Source organism: Alligator sinensis, unplaced genomic scaffold (genome assembly GCF_000455745.1).
Source record: "Alligator sinensis unplaced genomic scaffold, ASM45574v1 scaffold744_1, whole genome shotgun sequence".
NCBI classification, from domain to species: Eukaryota; Metazoa; Chordata; order Crocodylia; family Alligatoridae; genus Alligator; species Alligator sinensis.
Genome location: NW_005842241.1, coordinates 1,551,844 through 1,574,670, shown reverse-complemented (window position 1 = coordinate 1,574,670; position 22,827 = coordinate 1,551,844). Strand labels below are relative to the sequence as shown.

The window sequence follows — 22,827 nt, the reverse complement described above, 5'->3', positions numbered from 1 at the left end:
GGGGGGAGTGGCAGGGGAAGGGTCTGTCACCTGGCCCTGCTCCAGCCCTGAGGGGGCATGGCCTGACTCCAACCTGGCTGGGCAGAAAGAAGGGGCATGGCCTAGCCTTAAACCAGCTGTGCAGGGGGAAGGGGTGGGGCCTAGCCCCACTGGAGGAAGGAGGGTGGCCCAGCCCCAACCTGGCCAGGTAGAGGGAAGGAAGTTCCATCCAGCCCTATGGAGGGGAAAAAGGCAAAGCCCAGCTCCACTAGGGGGGAGGTGGAAGAGGGTGGGGCCCAGGCCCGCTGGAGGAAGTAGGCATGGCTCAGCCTAGCTCCAACCTGGCTGTGTGAATGAAGTGGGTATGCCCTGTTCTGATCTGGCTGTGTTGGGGGGAGGGTAATAGCCCAGCTCTGCCCCGCTCCACAGGGCTTGGGATTTTGGTAGATTGTCTCTTTGCTTTTCTAAATTGTCTCTACTTTAGAGTGATGCCCACAACTGGATATAGCTGAAGCCTTGCTAGTTTAGGACAGAGTGAAGTAATTACCTCGAGTATTTTATGTACGCCCCTGCTTGTACTACATCTCTGCATGAATTTTGCCTTTTTTCCTCAACCTAGTTGTTAATTTATTCAGTTTGGAGTCCATAATCACCTCCAGGTTCTTTTCTCCAGTGCAGCAACTTAACCAGTTATTCCCCAATCTTGATTTAAGCATATGATTTCTCCTTCCTACATGTAGTTCTCTGCATGTGCATTTACTGAATATCTTTAATCATAGATCTCTCTCTGTCAAGACTGCACCTGTTACAAGTGCTGGGACCCAGGGCCAGCTGTGACGTAGAGCAAAAGCCACAGGGCTGTTAGTGAGCTTCAGCTCTAGGGTACCCTCCCCTTCTTTCTTCAACTGCCATGACTTTGTTGGAATTATTGGAATGTGAAAAGGGAGTCTGCCCCAAGGTCTTAGAACAAACCCTAGTTTTTCCAGCTGCTAGCAGCTCCCGCTCAGATCCCACTGGTCCTGGTCCTGCACTTGCACAAGGTTGGCCCTCCTGACCCATCCATTTCTCCAGGGCACCTGTTACCTTGTGCAGTATTCGTGGCCTCTGAGACCTCCCTTGTAACCATGCCCGTGCCTTGCAAATGTTGCTGTACAATCTATCACTCTCCCTTGTTGGGACTTCGGCCTTCATGGCCTCTGCACCCCTTTCTTCTCACTGGCCCTCTAGCCCAGGCCCACTATACTGGCCCAGTCTCTGCCCTGCTCAGGCCCTGGGCCCTCCTGGGCTCATCTCCACTCTGTTCACTCACTGCTAGGACCACCTCCACACCAACAGTCACCACTTAGTCCACTTGTTTAAACTATCACAAAGGAAAAAACCCTCTGGCTATAACACAAACTCTATGCTAGGTCTGAACCTAAATATCAGCGCCCTGGCTGTACCACAAAACTCCTTCCTACTCTGAGTCATATTTCCCCTGCAAGTCAGCAGCATCCTATTTGCATTTCCTTAAGATACCCCTGATGTCAGCCAGGAACTCTTCTGCAGTCCTCCTGCTCAGGAGCATTTTCTACTGCAGCCTGCAGGATCAGACTGCCCACCCTGGCTCAGGCCCTGGGTTTATAGTCTCACTAAGCCCTGCCTTCTTCTGGTCAGGTGACTTCCCTAGCCATTCACAGGAATTCTCATTTTGGGCTTGATGAGCAGCCTATCTTTCCTCCTGCACCTAACCTTTGCTCAGCTGCCTGGGCTTCATCTGCTGCAATTTCCCTGTTACATTGTTTCATTCTGATCATATTCTCCAAAGCAGTGGCTCTCAAACTTTTTTGTACCAGGACCTATTTGTAAACATTTATGGCCAGTCTGCCTCAATAAATAGTTTAAGTAGAAAAAAGCCCCCCAGCCCTATTTGTGGCTATCACTCATGACCGTCTGCCCCTCATCACCAGGCCCTACCCCCTCCCAGTATATGGGGAGGGTGCAGGGAGGGGAATGGGGGACCCCAAGCAGCCCCTGGTAGGCTGGAACTCTGCTAGCCTGCAAGGGAAACAATTTTCTAGATTTTTCTCCTAAAAAATACATTTTTAAAGTTTGTTGATCCATTTGTCTGTGACCCTGTCATATATTCTTGCAACCTTACTTTTGGGTGGCGACCCATGGGTTCAGAAACATGTTTCAAAGCACTTGCATCTCTTCTCAGCTTCATGCAACCTGCAAATTATATAATCCTAGCCTCTACTCGCATTCAACTTTGTTAACAAAATATTGAATAGACCCAGGACAGACTCCTGCAGGACGTAACCCAAAATACCCTATTATTTTAAGTGAGAGTCACCGTTAACTTCCCTCAGTACAGTTTTGCAACTAGCTGTCCACTCATATTATGTTGTTTTCATCTAGATCATGGGTCATCAACCTTTTAGGAACAGTAGGTCACTTTAAGAAAGCTAGGTCTGAAGGTGGGTAGTTGTTTCTGACCTGGCAACCATCACTCCTCCTTTCTCTGCTGCTGCTATCATCCCCACTGCCAACCTGGCTTCACAGGCCAGATCCAGGCTGTGGGCCATGAATTGCCAACCCCTGATCTGAATCTTATTTCTCAAGTCTGCTTATGAAAACATACAATAGGACACTGCCAAAAGCTTTACTGAAGATTGCCAAAAACTTAATTAGAAATTAGAATGGTTTGACACAATTTGTTCTTGATGAATCCATGTTGCTAGTTTATCATTACTTCCTTATTTTCAGAGTGCCTATACATTTTTTGTCAATATTTTTTTCTGACATGAGCATTAGGCCAACAGAACATTTTATCCCCCTCTCCCCATTTTTTCCTCCCCTGACAGAATTGTTTACACTGGTATACATCAACCCAAAGTTTTCACAAAGTAAAGAAAGACAGCACTTTCTACAGGTCTCACTGGCAGCCAAATGTCTGATACCAAAACACTAGTATTTGTCTATGGCTTCCAAAATAGATAACCGGTACAGTGAGTTAAAATGACACTATTTTTTATACCAAAGAGACGGTAAGGAGGCAAAGAAACCCCCCAAAAACCCAATCCTGATCACAGTTCTTTACTTTGAGTGATTTAATAGCATAACTAGGTTGCTGTTCACATGTTTCAATGCAGCATCTGCCAATAAACAATGTGAATCCTGACTGTTGCCTCTGGGCTCTACCGCATTATAAATATGCAATAATAACTATAATAAGAAATGGCAGAATGTAAAGGTTAGCTTAAGGGAGTAGACACTGATTAAGAATGATATATGTACTAAATGATCAATCTGACTCTGTATAGTTGTTTTCTGTCTGAGATGCTATATCAAAGGGTATTCTCTACCTCTTACATTTTTTCTTCCTGTTACTTAGGCTTTTATAATATTAGAATTGAAGAAAAAAAGCCAAGTCTGTATGTCTGTCTGTAATGCTTTATTCGAAAAAGCATTCTGACAGAAGGCAACCCACCACCATGATGGTGGGGACACAGGGGCCTCGCCCCCTCACCCTGTTCCCTGGAGGCGGTAGCAACAAAGTGGACAGAAAGCAGGGGAGGGGGGGCCCCGCAGGCCCAACGTGGCGGGGAGCGGGGCCAGATGAAGTGCGGCAGGGGGGGGGCGGAATGAGTAATTGGCTAGTTTCCTTATAACAAACCGGTAACCAAATATAAACCATCATCTCATATGCACTTATTTTCCAGTTGTTAGCTTTCTTATACTCAGTAAAGCATGCAATAATAATAATAATAATAATGATAATAATAATGGTGAAAGGAAAAAATTACGGTATGAAAATCTTTCAGTAGTCTAACACAGGACTGTCTAATTTGAGTGCCTGAGGGCCAGATACCGCTCCCCCACCAGGCCACATGCCATGCTACGTGCCATGCACATCCCCCACTGGGATCCATGCCACACAGCCTGCAACCTGTTGCACTGCTCAGCAGGCACCCGGCTGCTGTGCCATGCTGCACTAGCACCTCCACCTGGGCCCAGCAGGCCCAGGGGAAGGCAGAAAGTGGAAGCTGGAGGAAGGAAGGGGAGCTCAGAAACCTTGACAGCAGCAGCAACCAAAACAATGGGGGAGCAGTGCCCAAACCATGAGCCTGGAAGCCAGTAGTTAGTGCCTCATAGGCCATTCATCCTGCCATTTGGACAGCCCTGGTCTAACACACCTTAATGAAAAAAAGTCAACATACCTTAACTTTAGAGTTTTCTATCAAATGTTGAGCCATTGATTTTATCAGAACTTCGAAGAAAAACCATGAATACTGCAAAGTAAATAAATTATGACTTCATATAAACTGTCAAGATGGTCTAAAATTTCCAAAACTAAATTAATCATTTTATAGTAAAAAACTTGAACGTAATTAAGTTTACATGTCTATTAGTAAAACAGATGACAATGTTTAATATAATTAATTCTGAGGATTGTGCATAAAGGACAAAATTAGAGTTTTCAACACATACCTTAAGGAGCTTGTTGCTTGTAAGAAAGTCAGCAGATGGTTTTAGAATTGTTGTCATGGATTTGGTCAGCTCTTCATGTACCGTCTTGTATTCAGAAGCAAAGTAAGGCTCAGCTTTATACGCATACTTGGAGGAAGAAGGAAAACGTATAGTACATTCAAACAGATGCAACTGAGAATATTTTTAATGAAAGTATTTAAAAAGAAAAAAAAAACAGAAGAGACAAAGGGTTTTATTTTATTTTACCTTGACATATGACCTCAGGTAGCTATCCAACCCTTCTTCATGGCACTGGGCAACAATATGGATAATAACCCTAAACAGAAGTTATTCTTCAATTACACATTTGTACACTTCAGCAAATAAATACTACATAAAGAGATATCAATTGGGCACAAATCATCTGTTATTTAAACTGACTGGGCCATTTAAAATGTACCTGGTCACATTGACTGCAACTTCCTCTTGACTAGTTCTGGTGAGAACTCGAAACAGTTGGTTTAGAATGGTAGGGAGGAAAGCTATCATCACATGACCCTCCATAGCATGAAGACTCTAAGAGAAGGAAAGATATATATAATATAGCTTCACTGAAGTGAAGGCATTTATTTACATTTCTGACATTCTCTACAATGTACTTCAATAGCCATGTTTTGAGAGAGCCATGTTGTATTATACAAAGTTGATGAGCTAAAGGAAAGACCACTGTGGTCATGCAGTAATAATTTTTAAATATTAAAAAAAATATACTTTAACTTTGAGAGGATCAAAATTATACCATTTTGTCAAGAAATTTAGGCCTAAAATTTAGTTTTTATTACAATTTTAGATTTCCTTTGAAATACTCTCACGTTCTCATTTGTGGTTAAGTTGGGGTGTTCATATAGACAGGATGGTCCATGAAATATACATAATACCAAAACATTTATTATATTTTTACTGGACAAACTGTATTGCTGGGAATGAAGTTTACATTTCAAGTAATTAGCAATTTGTTGCAGACTGACATGACTACCATCAATTTGTCCCCACAATGTCCCAGTTTTATTAACTGCTTATTAATTTTAAACCACTGATATGCTGGGATCATTGCCTAGCATGATCAACAGTCTCTCAATGTTACCTTGTGCTCTCCAGTCTGTACCCATCTATTGTTTCATGTCTTATATTTAGATTGCACTCCAGGGAAGAGATCACATTTTGGAATTATGTTTGCATGCTGCCTACTGCAATGAGGGCCCTATTCATGACTGGGGCTCATAAGTGGTATGGCAATATGGTAATATAAACGAATAATTAAATCTATTACTCACAACCATTTTGTACCTTAAGATACTTTACAAGATCAGTTCCTAGTCCCTGAGCTCCAGACTCTGTTTTCTGACAGTACTGAAAAAAATTGTGTAAGTGCTGGTCCTAACAAAAACAAAAAGAGAACCAGAAAGTTAAAACAATAACTAATATTTATACTAATAACCAAAATGAAACATACCACCACCTCAATTTTAAAAAATATTGTCTTATGTTTAGGCTTCCCAGCTGCATTTCAAAGTGCAAGAGAGGTACATGTTTAACGCTCAAAGGGGAGGAGAGAATGGAGGGGTGTGGGGAAATCAAGAAATCCATGCATACTTAGAAAGTAAAGCAATTTACTCTTCTGAGAAAGATATTTCATCTCCTTCATTAACATGAAATAAATCCAATATTTCTGACTAATCATTACATAAAATTGCATTTATATTCCCTTAGAAGTAAAAATGAAGAAAATATACTACTTATAACTACAGTTCTCTGAATTAAGGCACAGCAGCACCCGAGATCCTCCTTCACTTGTTACATGTATCATGAAATTACCAAGTTAACTGCATAATTCATTTAGATTGGCTACACATGCAAATTATCATACCATTAAAAAGTTAGAACCAGCTATAAAAGTTACTGCTGGAAAATGTGTAATAACTTTATAGCTGGTTGCTATCCAGCATTATTTTGCACATATTGTAGGGTCTGCCCCAACCACAGAGGTGCATCATGTGCAGCCAAGGCTAGGAGTCCTGGAGTAGAGAGGACACAGTCCCGGCAGTGTCCCATGGGTGCTGGGAGGGAAGATCCTGCAGTTGATGGAACTCTCCCTCCTAAAGCACCCTGCAGGTGCAGGACTATTGGTCCTGGCAGCTGTGGGGCACTGCCATAGCTGCAAGTCCCATCACCTGTGGGACTCACAGCCGCAGGAGTTTTGTTACTAACACATGCTGCAAGGGGAGGCCAGGATGGCAATCCCAGGCTCCCCCTTTACTAGCAATAAGGCATGATACCATTTGATGCTGGTTCCCACAATCACACCTCCTGCCATGCACATGTGGCATAGCAGGAGATGAGACTGTGTGGATTGCGCATCAGATCCTATCACACCTTTACCTGAATGTCTAGAGGGGCCCTTAGAGACTAAATGGTTAGGCTTTGTTTCTAAACCAGTGATTTTCAAACATTTTAGACTCAAAAACCCCTCCAAAACTTTTAAGAATTTAGTGACACCCCTTTTAAAAAAGCTAATATATTATGAATAATCATTATGCTTCTATTATTAATATGATATTAACTGATTAAATAATTATATTATATTCACCTCTTCAGGTTGCTGTAGTGGAGTGCTCCCCTAGCTCTGCCTGGTTCAACAGACATTTGCTCCAGTGCAGCAGTGGACACTATACACATGGCACCAAGTCACTGATAGGGGAGTCAGGGATCACTGGGCCAAGTTCTTTCCCTTGTTTCCCCACTGAACTCCAGCCATGGGGCCATAATGGACAATCTGGGGACACCCCACCAGCAGGGACAAAGTGCCAGGCTGCACCTACATATGCAGGTGGGGAGTGCCAGGGGATGAGCAAAAGGACATACATAGGCAGGCCAAGGATGTGTCATGGCATAGTCAATGCCCCTACCATGGTGTAGTTTTAACCCAAGGCAGTGGTAACCTCAAGACAGAGCCTCTGCCACCAGGTAGAACTGCACCATCCACCTTGATTTTCAGAAGGCACACTGGAGCCAAACTGGGAAGAGGTGCTGCAAAAGCAGTGTGCTTGCCTGTGTAATGGAATGCGACACGGTGCATGGTGCAGTTTCACCCCAAGCAGTAGTACTGGCAGCACTGGGCACTGTGGTACCTCTGGCAGGGTCTCACAGCCAGTTGAGAATCACAGTTCTAAACTGAGGTATGTATTCAGTAATAATAAGAGATAAGAGATTCAGTCTCTAGAGACTAAGGTGCCACCCTGCCCCGTCTTCTACCTGACTAACCAGTTAGTCTCTACATGATCTTAGATGATCTACAGATCAAATACTTGTGAAGGCACCTACATCTAGTTATAAGAAATTAAACATTTTAAAAACTTACCTGTGTATACACAGTAGAAACTAGATGAGTGCAAATTTTTAAAAGTGGTTTACCTCCATCTACCCATTTAATTTCAGGACCGGAATGCTGTATGCACACAGGAGGGAACATAGAATATTCTATCAGTACACTAGCCCAAAACAGGACAGTCCTTTGTTTACATACCATATATACATATACTGCAATCCCTTCTCTGTCGCTAACCAATTATAACTTCAGGATACACACGCTTTTTTATTCCGTGTAAGCACAGAACAGCAATAACTGTACAACTTACATACGCATTATCTGTTCAACAAACAGTAAGCAGTGCCTTGATTCAGTCTGTTTCAGATTTTACAACTCCGAGGGAATGTTTCAAGTTCTACTGTAATGTTTCAAGTTGAATGTTTCAAGTTCTACTGTTCTACTTCTCTGAACAATACAGAGATTAGCATGGTCCCTGTGCAGGGGTGACAAGCAGATTACTTTCTCTAATGTCAGTCTGCTACACAAATCCTTATACAGCTCTCAAAGAAACCCTAAATGAAAAAATATCAAGCTGTGATCATACTTAAAAATTGGAGTCTTTTTTTAAAGTTGTACATTAAAGGAAACCAAAACAAAAAGTGACAATTTTATCCTTGTATTTTGAAATAGATAGAGAACCATTCAATAATTCATGAGAAAAAGAGCAGATTTGGCAATACAAAAAAATATTTCCTATGCGAGTAGTAGGGATCAGAGGTCATGAGCACATGAACAAGTTACTGTGAGGTAAATTGGTGCTGTCCAACTTCTCAGCACCTGGGGCTGCATACAGCACCAGAGACCTCATGCTCTGGGGGCTACTCTGGACCACATCCTCTGGGGGCCATTCCCCACCCCCAGACACTGTGCACAGCCCATCTCCTCCTCCAAGCCACATGTATCGCCAAGCTCCCCTGCAGCCATAGGTGCAACACCCCCACCACATCCCTGCCATGCACATTATATGAGGATCCCACCTGCAGCAGTCAGATTTTCTATTGAGCTGCCCAGCCCCAGAAAGAGAGACAAGAACCCAAGAACCAGAAGCTTGGGGGGGCAGCAGGCCAGAGATGATGGCTGCTGCCACAAGAACAATGGCTGGAGTGGTGGCCAGGAAAAGAACCTGGGGACTGCAAAATGACTACTGACAGGCCACATGCAGTCCACTGGCCAGAAGTTGGACAGCCACGAGTTAAACAAAGGCACGGATTTACCCTTTGTCAGTTATCGTGTGGTAACCATTTGCATCCAGACTCTTATTCCAGGGTATGTGAGAGCTAACCACAATAACTTAGTCCCCACAACAAAGCGAACAAACCTCCTCCTTTGAGGAATAAAATACCATGGATTAGCTTTAATTTATCATGTGGTAAAAGCATGCAGAGTCAATAACTGCGGAGTAATTGATGCACCAAGTAAATTCCCACTCTGCATACCTTGTGATAACTTATAGCATGCATGTATACCAAGAACACTACCTTGTACAGTTTTTATTTGTAAACCATGACTATTTTTCTATTTACACAGATAATGTCAATTAGCCACCATGACCAAAACCACATACACATTTTTTTTAAAAGTTTCTCACGCACATGAGACAGGGATAACAAAAGCAATCAATTGAAATAAAAATCTATATAAAGGAATATTGACTCAAGTCTCTGTACAGCAAAATAACAGAAAGCATATGAGCAAAATTCTCTTTGGAGTCCCTTTTACCTGCAAATCAATTACATATCTTCCACAATACATTCTATGACAGTTAATCTATATTTGGGGGGAAACATTTTTTTTTTTGCCTGGAAAATGGTAATTTTAAATGAAGGTAAGATAATTTTGTTTCCCATACTCTTTTCTGTGAAGCAAAATATATTATCCTATATACTATACCTTGCCAATCCCAACATCCTGATAACTAAGATAGCCAGAAGGAAGGTTTGCTGATACAGGAATGTTCTGCTCATTTGTCACTACTCTCCCATCTTTTAGGAGTGGAAGCCAAGAATAGCCAACTGCAAAAATCAAAGTGAAATAATAGTTTACATATATTATATATATTAATAAAAAGCTGATATGGAAAGTGTCAATGGATGTTCAATCATTTTTGTTACCCATATACATGGTAACATGCAACTTGTAGGCTCCCTCTACATGTGCAGGTAAAGGCACAATGGACTCTAACGTGCAATTCACGTAATAGCACCTCCTGCCATGCCACATGTGCACGATTGTGGGATTGAATGTGGGACCACACAAGGTCCCATTTGTGCAATTGTGGAACCACACATAAGATCCCATTGTGCTTATTGCCAGTGCAGGGGGAGCCTGATGCCAGGCTCCTCCTGCACCAGCAAGAAGCAAGCTCCTGCAGCTGGGAGCCCCTCAGCTGAGGACCCCCCAATGTCAGGGAGATGGCTGCAGCAGCAATTCTTCCATCTCAGAGGTTTCATGCACCCCTGGGGTAGGGGAACTGTAGTCGCAACCTGAGGCTAACAGGACCCAGCTGGGTCCTGGCACCAGAAGGCATGCTAAGGGGTCCAGAATCTGCAGCTGTGAGACTGAGTTCTGGAAGCTGAAGGGTGATGCCAGGATTCAGAGTCCACCTCTGCAGCTAGGAGCCCACAATTGATGGGGCTCTCAGGTCACAGGGGAGACCCTGCTACCAGTACAAATTAAAGCTAGATAGCAACCAGCTATCAAGTCAGTACACATTTTCACGGTCTAACTTTACAGCTGGTTGGACCTTTTTATTATGTGATAGCTACTTTGCATGTGTAACTGGTCTCGGGGTAATTGCACAATACCTGGAATTTGTATAGGGGCCCATATTACCACAGCGTAACTAGCTGAAGAGAGCCTATGTAGATAATTAGGCATGTAAAAAAATAAAAGTTATTGTCATCTTCAGGTAAACACCTGTAAAATCTTTTCATTTGATACAAAAATATTCATAACCCCTAAAAACTGAAATTAAAGTAGCAGTCTACATGGCAAATAATTCTTTAATATTAAAGTGATAGAGTAAAAATAACTTCCATCAATGCAACAGGATTGCAGTTCACTAACTAAATATAGTGTGTAACACCAGCCAAAATCACTTAGAAGTATTAGCAAGCCTAACCTTGTGTTTCAACAACATCTCTCTTCTTGGTACTCCCTTTGCTTGAATTATCACAGCTGACATGGTAGAATGTGAACAACAAATGATGTTTTTCATGTAGCTGTGTGGGCAATTCTATTTTAATCTATAAAACAAAACACACAGTTGGAATGATTTTTGTAAAGGAAAAGTCTTAAATTAGAGCAGTGACACAAAACTAATGAACATACAAACATGAGGTTGTCTACTCTGACTTGACAGCAACTTCATTTCAATGCATTTAAGCCCACATAAACTATCTAAAGTCATTCAATGTTTAGTTTACATTAGTTACTTATTTAAAAGTAATTTTGTTCAACAAAAACAATTCCCATTTGAATGCATTAATTCTATACATCTCCGCCCAATAACTCAAATACCATAAAAAAGTTTAGATTGCGCTCAGAGTATTAAATTGAATCATGCAACAAGCTTTAATTAATTGTAAAACAGGCAGCAAAACTATTTTCAATTATAGTTAAAGCTTAATCTAGCTGACATTAAAAAAACCCCCAGAGTGGTAATTTAAAAATCAGAAATTAAATATTACACTTCTTCCCTAACAGAGTACACTGGTCTCCACATAACCTAAATACAGTTTTCAAATCTTAGAAAAAATACATCCTCAAAGAAATAAAAGCGATACCTCAACTAGAATAGCTTACCTCATCATAAAACTCTGGGTTTTGGTGATGATGCAAAACAGTGGCAAATGCACTCCTCGTAAATATTGGCCCACCTAGTCTACCGTATATGCACTAAGAACATAAAAGAAAACACAAAGCATAATCTGTTTCTACTGGCAACTGAAAACCCTCCTTAAAATTTTTAAATCTGTAGTACATGGTGTCTTTTATCAGGAATACTTTGTAATGCATTTTTTTTTTTTTTTTTTTTTTTTTTTTACAGTTATTGCTACACAGTACTGATGTTTTGGCTTTTTTAAAATAAGAATAAAATCATTGGAACTAAGCAGAAAAAAATTAAAACAGTATGTTAAAAATTGAATATCTGTTAATATCCTTTTGATTGTGGGACTCGTCCAAGTGCACAATGTTAAAATACAATTAAAATATTAAATCTCAGTGTAATTATTCATTTCCCCCAAATTGGGGAAATTTATAGTATTAAAGCAAATAAAACTGTTTCTTATCTGTTTTCTTTGTGCAATTATTATTCCTCATTTGGTCTACTGAATAAAGGTTACCTTCCTAGTAACTGCTGCTCTTCAAGAGTAGCCTCATGCATTTGTATTTGTGAGATTTAGTTAGGATGACCATTAGGAAGTCTGGGATGTCCAGGACATGACACCACCCTCCCATCCCAAGTCAGTGGCACCACTACAGGCAGAGGCGGAGTGGGATGGTGTGCCAGGCAGGTGGGCAGCAAGGATACTTGCCTTCCTGATATATACTGTGCTGCTTTGCATTAGCTACTTTCCATTTAAGAACCTGGTTGGCATAGGATGGAAAAGTATTGGGGTTCATCCTACAATGAGTGCTGATGTACTGCAATAGCAGCCAGATTTCTTCTAGAGAGGCTTACAGAAGTTCCAGAGACTTGAGATTTAATAATTCAGCACCTCAAACATTTTCTGTAATGTAAAATGCTTGTTGCTGGACCATATGGAAAATAGAGGTATTTCTGAAGATTGTATTTTTTGATTTACTCCTTGATTTAAATTTTACACTTGGGGAGTAAGCTATATCAGTAGAAGTCACCTGCTACAGGTTGATAGATGGAGTATCTCCAGTTGGACTGAGGATTTGACAGTTCTTCTAGAAAAGGAAGTCTAATGATGGTGCTACTGAATAAGGAGGTTCTAAGAAAAGCTCTAACAACATGACGGTACCACTAGAATTACTGATGCTTTCTGTCATCTCTTGTACCATCTTGAGAATGACTAAAACTAGGGGTGAGGCTAGAGGCACAAACTAGGTCCAGAGTGTAACCCAATAGTTTATATATTCCACAATGAACTCTAATCTTTGTTTATACTTGAGCAGCATAGATGATATTTTGTGCTGTCTCTCAAGGCAAATGGACCTCCCTTGGATACCCCCTCGTTCTGAAAGTGGAGGCTTCTACTGAAATACTAAACCAGATATCACAGTAGTTTTATATGTCGACAAATTAAAGCATAGCATTAATCATGGCTGAGGGCATCATATGACATATGAACCTCAGGAATAAAATTAGGGTCTCCAAGTGGTGGGCACTGTTAGAAACTGAAATACCTTTCTTATGTCAGAGGTGTTCTGCCTGAAATGGTTTCAACATTGATCAGTTAAGGAGGAGTTGCAATAGGTTTTTTCCCATTAATATACAGACCTTGGCTGCATAGTAGTGTACATGAAGCAGCAAGATGTTTCATGCATGCTTTGTTCATCTGTGACTCAGTTCTCTATCTGTACAATAAGGATACTACTACTTCCAACCTCAAAGAGAAGTGTGCAGATAAATTAAGCCCAAAGAAAGTTGTTAAGAGGATTTTGCTTTTTTGTTGCCGCAGGGAAGGGCTGAATTACAAACTTGGAGGGAAAGCTCTAGGGTGCTTGCTGATCCTTGCTGGATAGCTGACAGAGCGTTTGTTACAGGTCTCCCAGGAGAAGGAAGAGCCATATGCCTTAAAGGTCCATCCCAAATAATTGTTGTTGTTTATGAATTTTTGTTACCTTTCACCCTAATCTTTGCTTCCTACATAAAAATCAATGAATAAAGCTCATTAAAAATTGAGAGAGAATATGCTCTTATTTTTGATAATTCAGTGGGACATTGGACATGGAGTTAAATGCAGTTTAGGTTCTGCCAAGAGAATCTTGAGTCCAAATTCACAGCTCCTGTGTCAGCAGAATCTTCATTCTGCCAGGAGCCTACTCTGTGTTACAAAAGTCTCCTGCAGATACAGGGAAGCCACCTTCATTTTATGCTTTTTTAACAGTTAGCACCTCCCACTGTGCACTAAATGTCCTTCTGGCTCAGTTGCTTTAAGTGGAACTGCACAGCTCCTCCTAGAACTATTTACATCATTTGAGGAAGAGCTGCAATAGATTTTCCCCATTAATGTGTGTTGCTAAAAGTGTTTGGAACACTTTTAGCAAATGTGCAGGTAGGAACATGATCTGACAGTCTCCCTGTGGCAGGAGCTGTCTACCAATACAATGTCTGGCATTGGTAGAAGCAGCTTTGTAATGCAGATAAGCCCTAACTTGCTAACCATAACCTCTCTTCTGGATCTTCTAGGTGCTGCCTCACAACTAGCAAATCATCTCACCATATTTATTTTTAGTCACCAAAATCACAAACCTTTAAAGGCAGAGAATCCTCTTCATCCGAGTCTTTGAACTCAATGCAAACAGCAATATTTCTAGCCTGAAGCAATATTAAAAGAAAGGAAAAGAAAAAAAAATATTCAGAACAAATTATAAAAACAGAATACATATATAATTTGGTCATTAACATCCGACTAGAACTGGAAACTACAAGAATATGTTAGTTTCCTTATACTCACCTTTGCAAATGACTTCTGACTGTCATATTTCAAGTACTTTGGATAGACGTACAGATGATTGTTGTAGATGGTGAAAGGCTGAGTATGTTTGGGTATACATGGAACAAATTCCTCTATTTCAAACGTTATTACTGTCTTGGTACTGTTTTCAAACTGTCTCATGGGAATGTATGATGAGTTAACATAATCTGAAAATTGTATTAAAAAACAATAAATATACTGAAACGAAAAATCATATTCAACTACTTAAAATATTTAATAATACTTACTTGGAAAATCTGGAGAGACATTATCAATTGTTACATCTAGATTTCCTAAAATAACAGGCAGCTTGGCCATCTTTTCAGGTCTATAGAAAAATAAAAATAAAAGTAGTCAGTTATGAAAAAGAAAAGAAATAGGGAGCATAATATATAAGTTATCTTTGGAGGTCTGATTTAACAAAACAAGACAAAGTAGTCTTCTGATTCCATCTGATGGGAATTTTCAACATTCAATTTAGCGAAATTCTAGTTAACATACTGGAAGGCAGGACAGTGTGGCATTTTATGGACTCATTGCCTTCTGCCTGATTTCAGACTAATATGGCTAACTACCTTCCTATATAAACTAGCCAACTGCCCGTCAAGAATGACAGGGGTGGGGGGAAAGCTGGGATGGAGTGCCACCACCTAACGCCCCATGCTGCCGCTGTTCTGCCTCTTGCAGGGACTGGGGTGGGGGAGCCCAGGCCCCACCCTCTGTCTGGTCCTTGGTGCGGCTTTGGAATCATGGCAGCACTTCCCCACTCTTGGAGCACTCTGGTTGGCTGTTTCTGTCAGCAAATCAGAGTGCAAATAAAGTGTTACGGACAGACAGACTTAGGTTTTTATAATAATAGAATTACTGTTTGACACACTTGCTGAAAATCTGTGTATTATGTTTTAAACAGAATTGGTATGGGTTTGCCTTTTTTTACCTAGAAAAATTATCCGGTTTTTCAAATCAGAAATTAATCTTACTAATGTATACAATTGTCTTACTTTTGTGAACTAGTAGGTAAAGAAAAAAATTTAAAAGTCAATGAATAACAGGATATATAAGCTGATTCATTTGAAGTGTCAATTTATTTACATTAAATGACCAGGAATTTTGTTGATGGAAAGTTAAGAGTGCCCAGTGTCAGGTATCCAGGTTATAACCGTATTGGTCTAGAGGAAAAGGCAATCAGGACTTGTAGTAGAGATATTTTTTATTAGACCAACACCCAGTGATGCCTTTTGTACCCTTCCAAAATATGGGGAGGAATTACTCTAGCCAAAGTAACAAATATGAACATCTTATTAAAAAAAACCTAAAAAAATCCAAAACAAAATAAAAAACAAGCTAAAAACAAAATTAAGGTGACACGTCACTGCCACAGCATGGCCTTTAATCTATTCTTTTTAAGTAATGCTCCAAGAGCAGCACTCTTAAAGATGCTATAGAACAAAAAAGATTTGTAATAATAGGTCTTACCAGAATCAAATACCTGAATGGTAGGGAGCATTCAGAGCTACTGCTATCACTGAGGCTGCCTCTTTTCTGAGTTCTCCTACAGTCCTTAGGGTTAACAGAATGAATGGGCAAGTTCTGGCTTCCATGGAATGAGGAAAGCAAACAGAGTTGCAGAAACTTCTTCAAAAGGAATCAATTAGTTACACCTCTCTATTGATGGGGATCCTCTTGGAGGAGTGACAGAAGAGTATTTTATGGACTCCTCTCAGGCAGATATGGTAAGGAGAACAGGATTTATTAACAGCTACAGTAGAGTTGCACAATCCCATCTTGAACCCAGGAGACTGAATCCACCACAAGGAAGGAGTAACCCAAAGCGTAGAATAGTCAGGCGACTGGGGTCACAAGCACTGTTTTATGGCCAATGAACCAATGGTAAACAAAAACAAAAGAAAACTAGATTAAATAAAACAAAATAAGGACAAAAAAGTCCAGCACTGTATGTACAGCTATGCTACACCATTCCAGATTTCATACACATCAGGGATGGAAGGAACCTTGGAAGATCATTGAGTCCAGCCCCCCGCCCCGGGGGCAGGAAGTCAGCTGGGGTCATAGGATCCCAGCAAGATAAACATCCAGATTCTCTTGAAGGCGTTCAAAGTAGGTGCTTGAACCACTTCCGGCAGCAGTCTATTCCAGACCTTGGGGGGCTCAGACTGTAAAGAAGTTCTTCCTTATGTCCAGCCTGAAATGGTCCTGAAGGAGTTTGTGACTGCTTGACCTTGTCATCCCTTGGGGCGCTCTGGTAAACAACTGTTCCCCAGATCCTCGTGAGCACCCCTGATAAACTTATAGGTGGCCACCAGATCACCCCTGAGCCTGAGCTTTTCCAGGCTGAAGAGTCCCATAGCTCTCAGCCTCTCTTCATAAGGTCTGTTTTCCTGACCTCTGATCGTGTGCATGGCTCTCCTCTGGACTTTCTCAAGCTTCTCCACATCCTTTTTGAATTGTGGAGCCCAAAACTGGATGCAGTATTCCAGCTGCAGCCTCACCAAGGCCGAGTACAACAGGAGAATGATGTCCCGGGATTTGCTCGAGAAGCATCTATGGATGCAAGCCAGCGTTTTGCTTGCTTTACTAGCAGCAGCACCACACTGAAGGCTCATGTTCATCTTGTGGTCAATCATGACCCCCAAGTCCCTTTCTTTCATAGTGCTAGCCAGCGTAGCACTGCCGAGCCTATAATCATGCTGAGGGTTTTCCTGCCCAAGGGGGAGAATCTTGTATTTTTTGGTGTTAAGCCCCATCAGGTTCTCATCCGCCCATTTCCTGAGCCTGTCAAGGTCAGCCTGGATCGCCCTCCTATCCTCGGGTATGGACGCTTTACCCCAGAGTTTGGTGTCATCGGCAAACCCGGCCAGTCCACTTCTGATACCAATGTCCAGATCATCAATGAAGATGTTGAATAGTGTTGGCCCAAGGACAGAGCCTGGAGGGACCCCACTGGTCACAGGGCACCATGACAACTGACTTCCGTCAACCACCACCCTCTGGGTCTGACCATGGACCCAATTCCCCAGCCAGCGGATCATGGTGAAGCCGAGGCCGCAGATGGCCAGTTTTACCAAGAGGTGATCATGGGATACCAGATCGAAGGCTTTTTTAAAGTCAAGATATACGACATCAATCTCTTCTCCCTTGTCCAGGTGATAGGTCACCTGGTTTTAAAAAGGAAATAAGATTGATCAAGCAAGACCTACCTGCAACAAACCTGTGCTGGCTATTCCTCAGGATGCTGCCATCGGCCAGTTTGTTAAGAATGGCTTCTTTGATAATCTTTTCTAAGGCCTTCCCCAGAATAGAGGTCAGGCTGATGGGCCTGTAGTTTGCCAGATCCACTTTCCTACCCTTCTTGAAGACAGACACCACGTTGGCCTTCTTCCAGTCCTCGGGCACTTCACCAGAGCGCCACGAGTTCTCAAAGATCCATGCCAGGGGCTGAGCTATGATGCAGGCCAGCTCCTTGAGTACCTTGGGGTGTAAGCTGTCAGGGCCGGCTGACTTGAAGGTGTCCAGCCTCGCAAGGTGTTCCTTCACAAGGTCAGCATTGATGGAGGGTAAGGAATCTCCCTCACCCGGACCTCCATGTCCCATAATGGGCAGGGGTGTCCCGTGGGACTGGTGAAAGACTGATGCAAAGTACCCACTTAGCAAGTTGGCTTTTTCCTGGGCGTCAGTTGTCCCGTCTGGTTTTGCAGGGGTCTGATGTTGCCCTTGCTTTTCCTCCGGCTCCCCACATAGCTAAAAAAGTACTTTTTATTGTCCTTGATACTTGTAGCTAGCTGGAGTTCAGTCACAGACCTGGCTTTCCTGGTTTGCTCCCTGCAGGTCTGGACCAGTGCAGAATATTCCTCCCTGGAGGTAGAACCAGTCCTCCATCCTTTGTAGGTCTTTCTTTTTAGATGCAGGAAGTCCATAGATGCAGGAGGTCCACTAGTTCCCTGCAGAGCCAATGTGACTGCTGTGCCTTTTGCTGCCTTTCCTCGGAGATGGAATAGACTTAGCTTGTGCATCCAGGATCACTCTCTTGAGGAGCAACCACTCATTCTGAACTCCCCTCCCCTTTCTGTCGTGGTCCCTTAGGACCTCACCTACAAGCCTCCTGAGCTTGTCAAAGTCAGCTTTCCTGAAGTTGAGGACTTCTATATTGCTGACTGACTTGCCAGCTTTACGGCAGATGGCAAAGGTGATCAGCTCGTGGTCACTGTCACCCAGCTTCCCTCTGATTATTAGGTTACTGATTAGGTCATCCCCCATAGCCAGTACCAGGTCAAGCAGCGCTTTACCTCTTGTCAGTCCATCGACTTCTTGCGTCAGGTAAAGCTCATCCACGCACGAGAGAAAGCTTTGCGACTGCTCTGATTTGGCCGAGCACTCTTCCCATGAGATGTCAGGGTAGTTGAAGTCTCCCATGACAACCATGCACCGGGAGCATGCAGCTTTAGTCAATTCCCTGGCAAACTCCTGGTCAAGCTCTTGATCCTGGGTAGGAGGTCTGTAATAGACTCCCACCATTGTGTCCCCTGTGCTGTGTTCCCCATGGATTTTAACTCACAGGGTCTCTAATCATCCACCATGGTCACCAATGTTGGCTTACAGGTACGCGTAGCTTTCTTTGACAGAGAGAGCTACACCCCCACCCCTTTTGTCCACTTAATCTCTCCTGTATAGGGTATAGCCATCTATACCTGTGGCCCAGTCATGGGTGGAGTCTAAGTAAGCATCTAAGTATTTTGTTTCTCTGCCACAAGCAATAAGGAGGAATGAAGCTTGCAGCTGTCCCATCTTTAATATTTTTGGCTGTGCTGGCCTGGAAGACGTAAAAGCTACAGCCACAACTACAATAGATACTGGTATTGAAAAATCTCTGGAACATGTGCAACATCACGAGAATTTGGATCAACATTTTAAGGAAAACAGATCTGTACTGCATTAAATAGACAGCGGGATTCTTTGGATATCAATGCAGATTGCTTCATTGCCATGTACACTGGTGCCAAAGAGTTAACACCAACAGCTGTATAAATAAGTGCTTTAGGTGGTTCTGGAGTGATCTGGCAGACAGCCAGAGCTGATATTTTAGAGGGAACTGGTTTAGGCTGTTGATCGTCTCTTGTTTTAGGAACCTAAGCTAGATAATATGATGGTAATTCTGTGTTTATTTTCCAAGCCCAAAGAAGGAAAACTGCACTTGCAGTTTAAAGTGTACTGTTTCCTGCAAAAGCTATAAGAATAAGGTCATAGTTGCTTCTCATAGACTCTCAGAATCCTAGAAAGTTAAGGTTGGAAGGGACCTCAGGAGGTCATTTAGTCCAACCCCCTGCTCAAAGCAGGACCATCATCTCCAACTAGATCATCGCAGCCAAGACTTTGTCTAGTTGGGTCTTAAAAACCTGCAAGGTTGGAGACACTACAACCTCTCTGGATAACCTGTTCCAGTGCTTTACCACCCTCCTGATAAGAAAATTTTCTTAATATGTGACCAAAACTTCCCTTGCAGCAACTTGAGACCACTGCTCCTTGTTCTGTCATCTGTCACCACTGAGAACAGTCTAGGCCCATCCTTTTTGTAACCATCCTTCTGGTAGTTGAAGGCCGTTATTAAATCCTCTCTGAGTCTTCTTTTCTGCAGACTAAAGTAAAATTCCCTCAGCCTCTCTTCAGCCCTCTACCCATTTTTTGTTGCCCTCCGCTTGACCTTCTCCAATTTGTCTACATCCTTTCTAACATTGGTCTATAACCCAAAACTGAACACAGTACACCACATGTGGCCTCGCCGGTGCTGAAGAGGGGAAGAATCACTTCCCTCAATCTGCTGGCAACACTCCTACCAATGCAGCCCAGTATGCTATTAGCCTTCTTGATAACCAGGGCACTGTTGGCTCATATTCAGCTTATTGTCCACTGTAACCCCCAGGTCCTTTTCTGCAGAACTGCTGCTTAGCCAGTCGGTCCCCAGCCTATACCAGTGCATAGGACTGTTCCATCCCAAGTGCAGAACTTTGCACTTCTCCTTACTGCATTTCATGAGATTTCTTTTGGTCCAATTCTCCAATTTGTCAAGGTCTCTCAAAACTTAGCTGTACCCTCCAGCATATCTACTACTCCCCCCAGCTTGGTATCATCTGCAAACTTGGTAAAGGTGCACTCTATCCCATCTTCCAGGTCACTGATGAGAATATTGAACAGGACAGGCCCCAGAACCAACCCCTGGGGCACTCCACTTGATACTGACTGCCAACTAGACATTGAGTCATTGATTCCTACTCTTTGAGTTTGATGATCCAGCCAGTTTTCTATCCACCTTACAGTCTGATCATCCAACCTGTACTTGCTTAGCTTGCTTGCAAGAATATTGTGGGAGACCATATCAAAAGCCTTGCTAAAGTCTGTGGGGAAGTTCCTAACTCTGTACTTAGCTGTACTTAGTTTAAAAGCATGATTTCATTGAAGAGAAATGAGCTTTAGAGACGTTAGAGTAATATCACTGAGATGGTTTGGCATGGCTCAGCAAATATTTATTCTCATTCATTGTTTTGATTCCATCCCCACGTAAGCCAGAAGTGGAGTATCACTAGAAGAAGCATTAAGTTACCATCGTCTATGACAAACAGTTGACAAAAAATGATTTATACATTGACAAAATAAGGAAGTAAATTTCCCAACCCTGAAACGTAATCACCAACAATCAGAAAATGAACTTATATGCGTCTGTTTTTAACTTATTATTGTGGCATGTATCATCTAAGATTGTGAAAGAAGAAAAGTATTATTTCAGTTTATTTACCTATTGCATTTTGTGTTAGGTATATTCACTCATGCTCCACAGAACACCTGCCTTCACCAAATCAATGCAGGTTTCAAAAATTTGAAAACCATAAAAGAGGCATGGGGCCTCTTGTAGAGCTGCAGTACATGAAACAACTCATTTTGAAACCCAACTGATTTGCAGTTTGGGATTAAAATGTGACTGTTCCTAAACGTATTACTTAATAAATATATTTTATTGATTGTACACTCATGGAATTTCAAATTAGTGCAAAGTGGGGGAGGAGAACTGCATTTTTATTTAGATGAAACTCCTAACTACATGTTTGTAGAGAAAGTTAGTTAGCCATGTTAGTCTGAAGTCAGGTACAAGGCAGGACAGGCTCTACCTTGCCCTGTCTCATATATTTGTAGTAATGTTCACATGACTAGTTATAAGAACAGAAACAGACATACAAGAACTGACCAGATGTTTTAATTTCTGTTCATCCTAAAAGATGTATACATTATAAAAAACCCAAAAAACCCAAAGTGTTACACTCACTTCCTGAAATCTGCTAGCAGCTTAAGCATGTCTTCATTTGAGAGTTTATTACTGTCTTGTCTATAGAGAGCAGAAAACCTTGCACTTTTGTCCAGGGTTCCTGATGCATCTTTAAACAATGTCCTGAAAGTCAAAAAGTTCTCTTTAAAATTTATTAACAATAGTTTAAGGTAAAAGCTACATTTAAATATCTGTCTACCAGTATGCAGATAAGCTTTACTCTATTCACAGCTAATATTTTAATAAACAGAATATGAAAAATTTAATTTCTAGCCAAGTCAAAAATAGCACAGCAGTGGAGGGGGAAAGAGCCACCTAACTTAAATGATCCCCATCTCAAATACCTGTCCCACCATGGGAAAGATGTGTATACCTCATTTGTCTGAAATCTGTGGCTGAGCTAAAATGACATGAATTTAGAAAGGGCTACTCTGAAATATGAGCAAGAGAAAAACCAAACCCAGCAAGCTCAATTTTGGTAAATGAGACTTCTATTGTTCTTCCATAGTAAACAAATCCCCTAGACAATATATCTGGTGATAAGAATGGCGTTCCTTACCTAGCTGCCCAGGCAAAAGGCATTCTATATTGACCTAGTCTTTGACATGCTTGCTTGGCATTCTTCAATACTTTCTGTGCAACCTGCAAGTGATTAAGAAGGTGAGTTGTTAAAATACAATGTATTCCATAAAATGAGATGTCTATCGCTTTTCATCACTATCCAAAAAGTCTATGCTAAGAGTAAATCCATTCTTAAAAGATGAAGTTCCATCAACATTAGTAAACATGTGAAAACTATAATAAAAAAAGATCAACAACACCAGTTATTTCTTTATGGATTAAGTAGGGCCTGCTGTTATATGCACAAGCCATAGAGCAGAAACAAACCTCATGCACTTGTACTCCCCTCTGTTAGGCCACCATTTCACTCTGAAAGGAAATACTACCAACGCAGGTTCACTTGCTAT

The 22,827-nt window shown here is 41.8% G+C and overlaps 1 protein-coding gene across 6 annotated transcripts in view; it reads right to left on the bottom strand.

Moving 5' to 3' along the window:
- DOCK9 (dedicator of cytokinesis 9) overlaps positions 1-22,827 on the bottom strand; it is a 189,806-nt gene that overhangs the window by 91,463 nt on the left and 75,516 nt on the right. For all 6 annotated transcript variants that reach the window (XM_025208610.1, XM_025208614.1, XM_025208611.1 and 3 more), the window contains exons 14-27: positions 22,419-22,501; positions 21,860-21,982; positions 14,778-14,857; positions 14,509-14,696; positions 14,304-14,369; positions 11,663-11,755; positions 10,980-11,103; positions 9,749-9,870; positions 7,850-7,936; positions 5,779-5,868; positions 4,892-5,007; positions 4,699-4,768; positions 4,453-4,578; positions 4,182-4,253 (exon numbers count right to left, since the gene is read on the bottom strand). In XM_025208610.1, the coding sequence (XP_025064395.1) occupies positions 4,182-4,253; positions 4,453-4,578; positions 4,699-4,768; positions 4,892-5,007; positions 5,779-5,868; positions 7,850-7,936; positions 9,749-9,870; positions 10,980-11,103; positions 11,663-11,755; positions 14,304-14,369; positions 14,509-14,696; positions 14,778-14,857; positions 21,860-21,982; positions 22,419-22,501 (1,440 nt within the window). The remainder of the gene's footprint in view (positions 1-4,181; positions 4,254-4,452; positions 4,579-4,698; positions 4,769-4,891; positions 5,008-5,778; positions 5,869-7,849; positions 7,937-9,748; positions 9,871-10,979; positions 11,104-11,662; positions 11,756-14,303; positions 14,370-14,508; positions 14,697-14,777; positions 14,858-21,859; positions 21,983-22,418; positions 22,502-22,827) is intronic.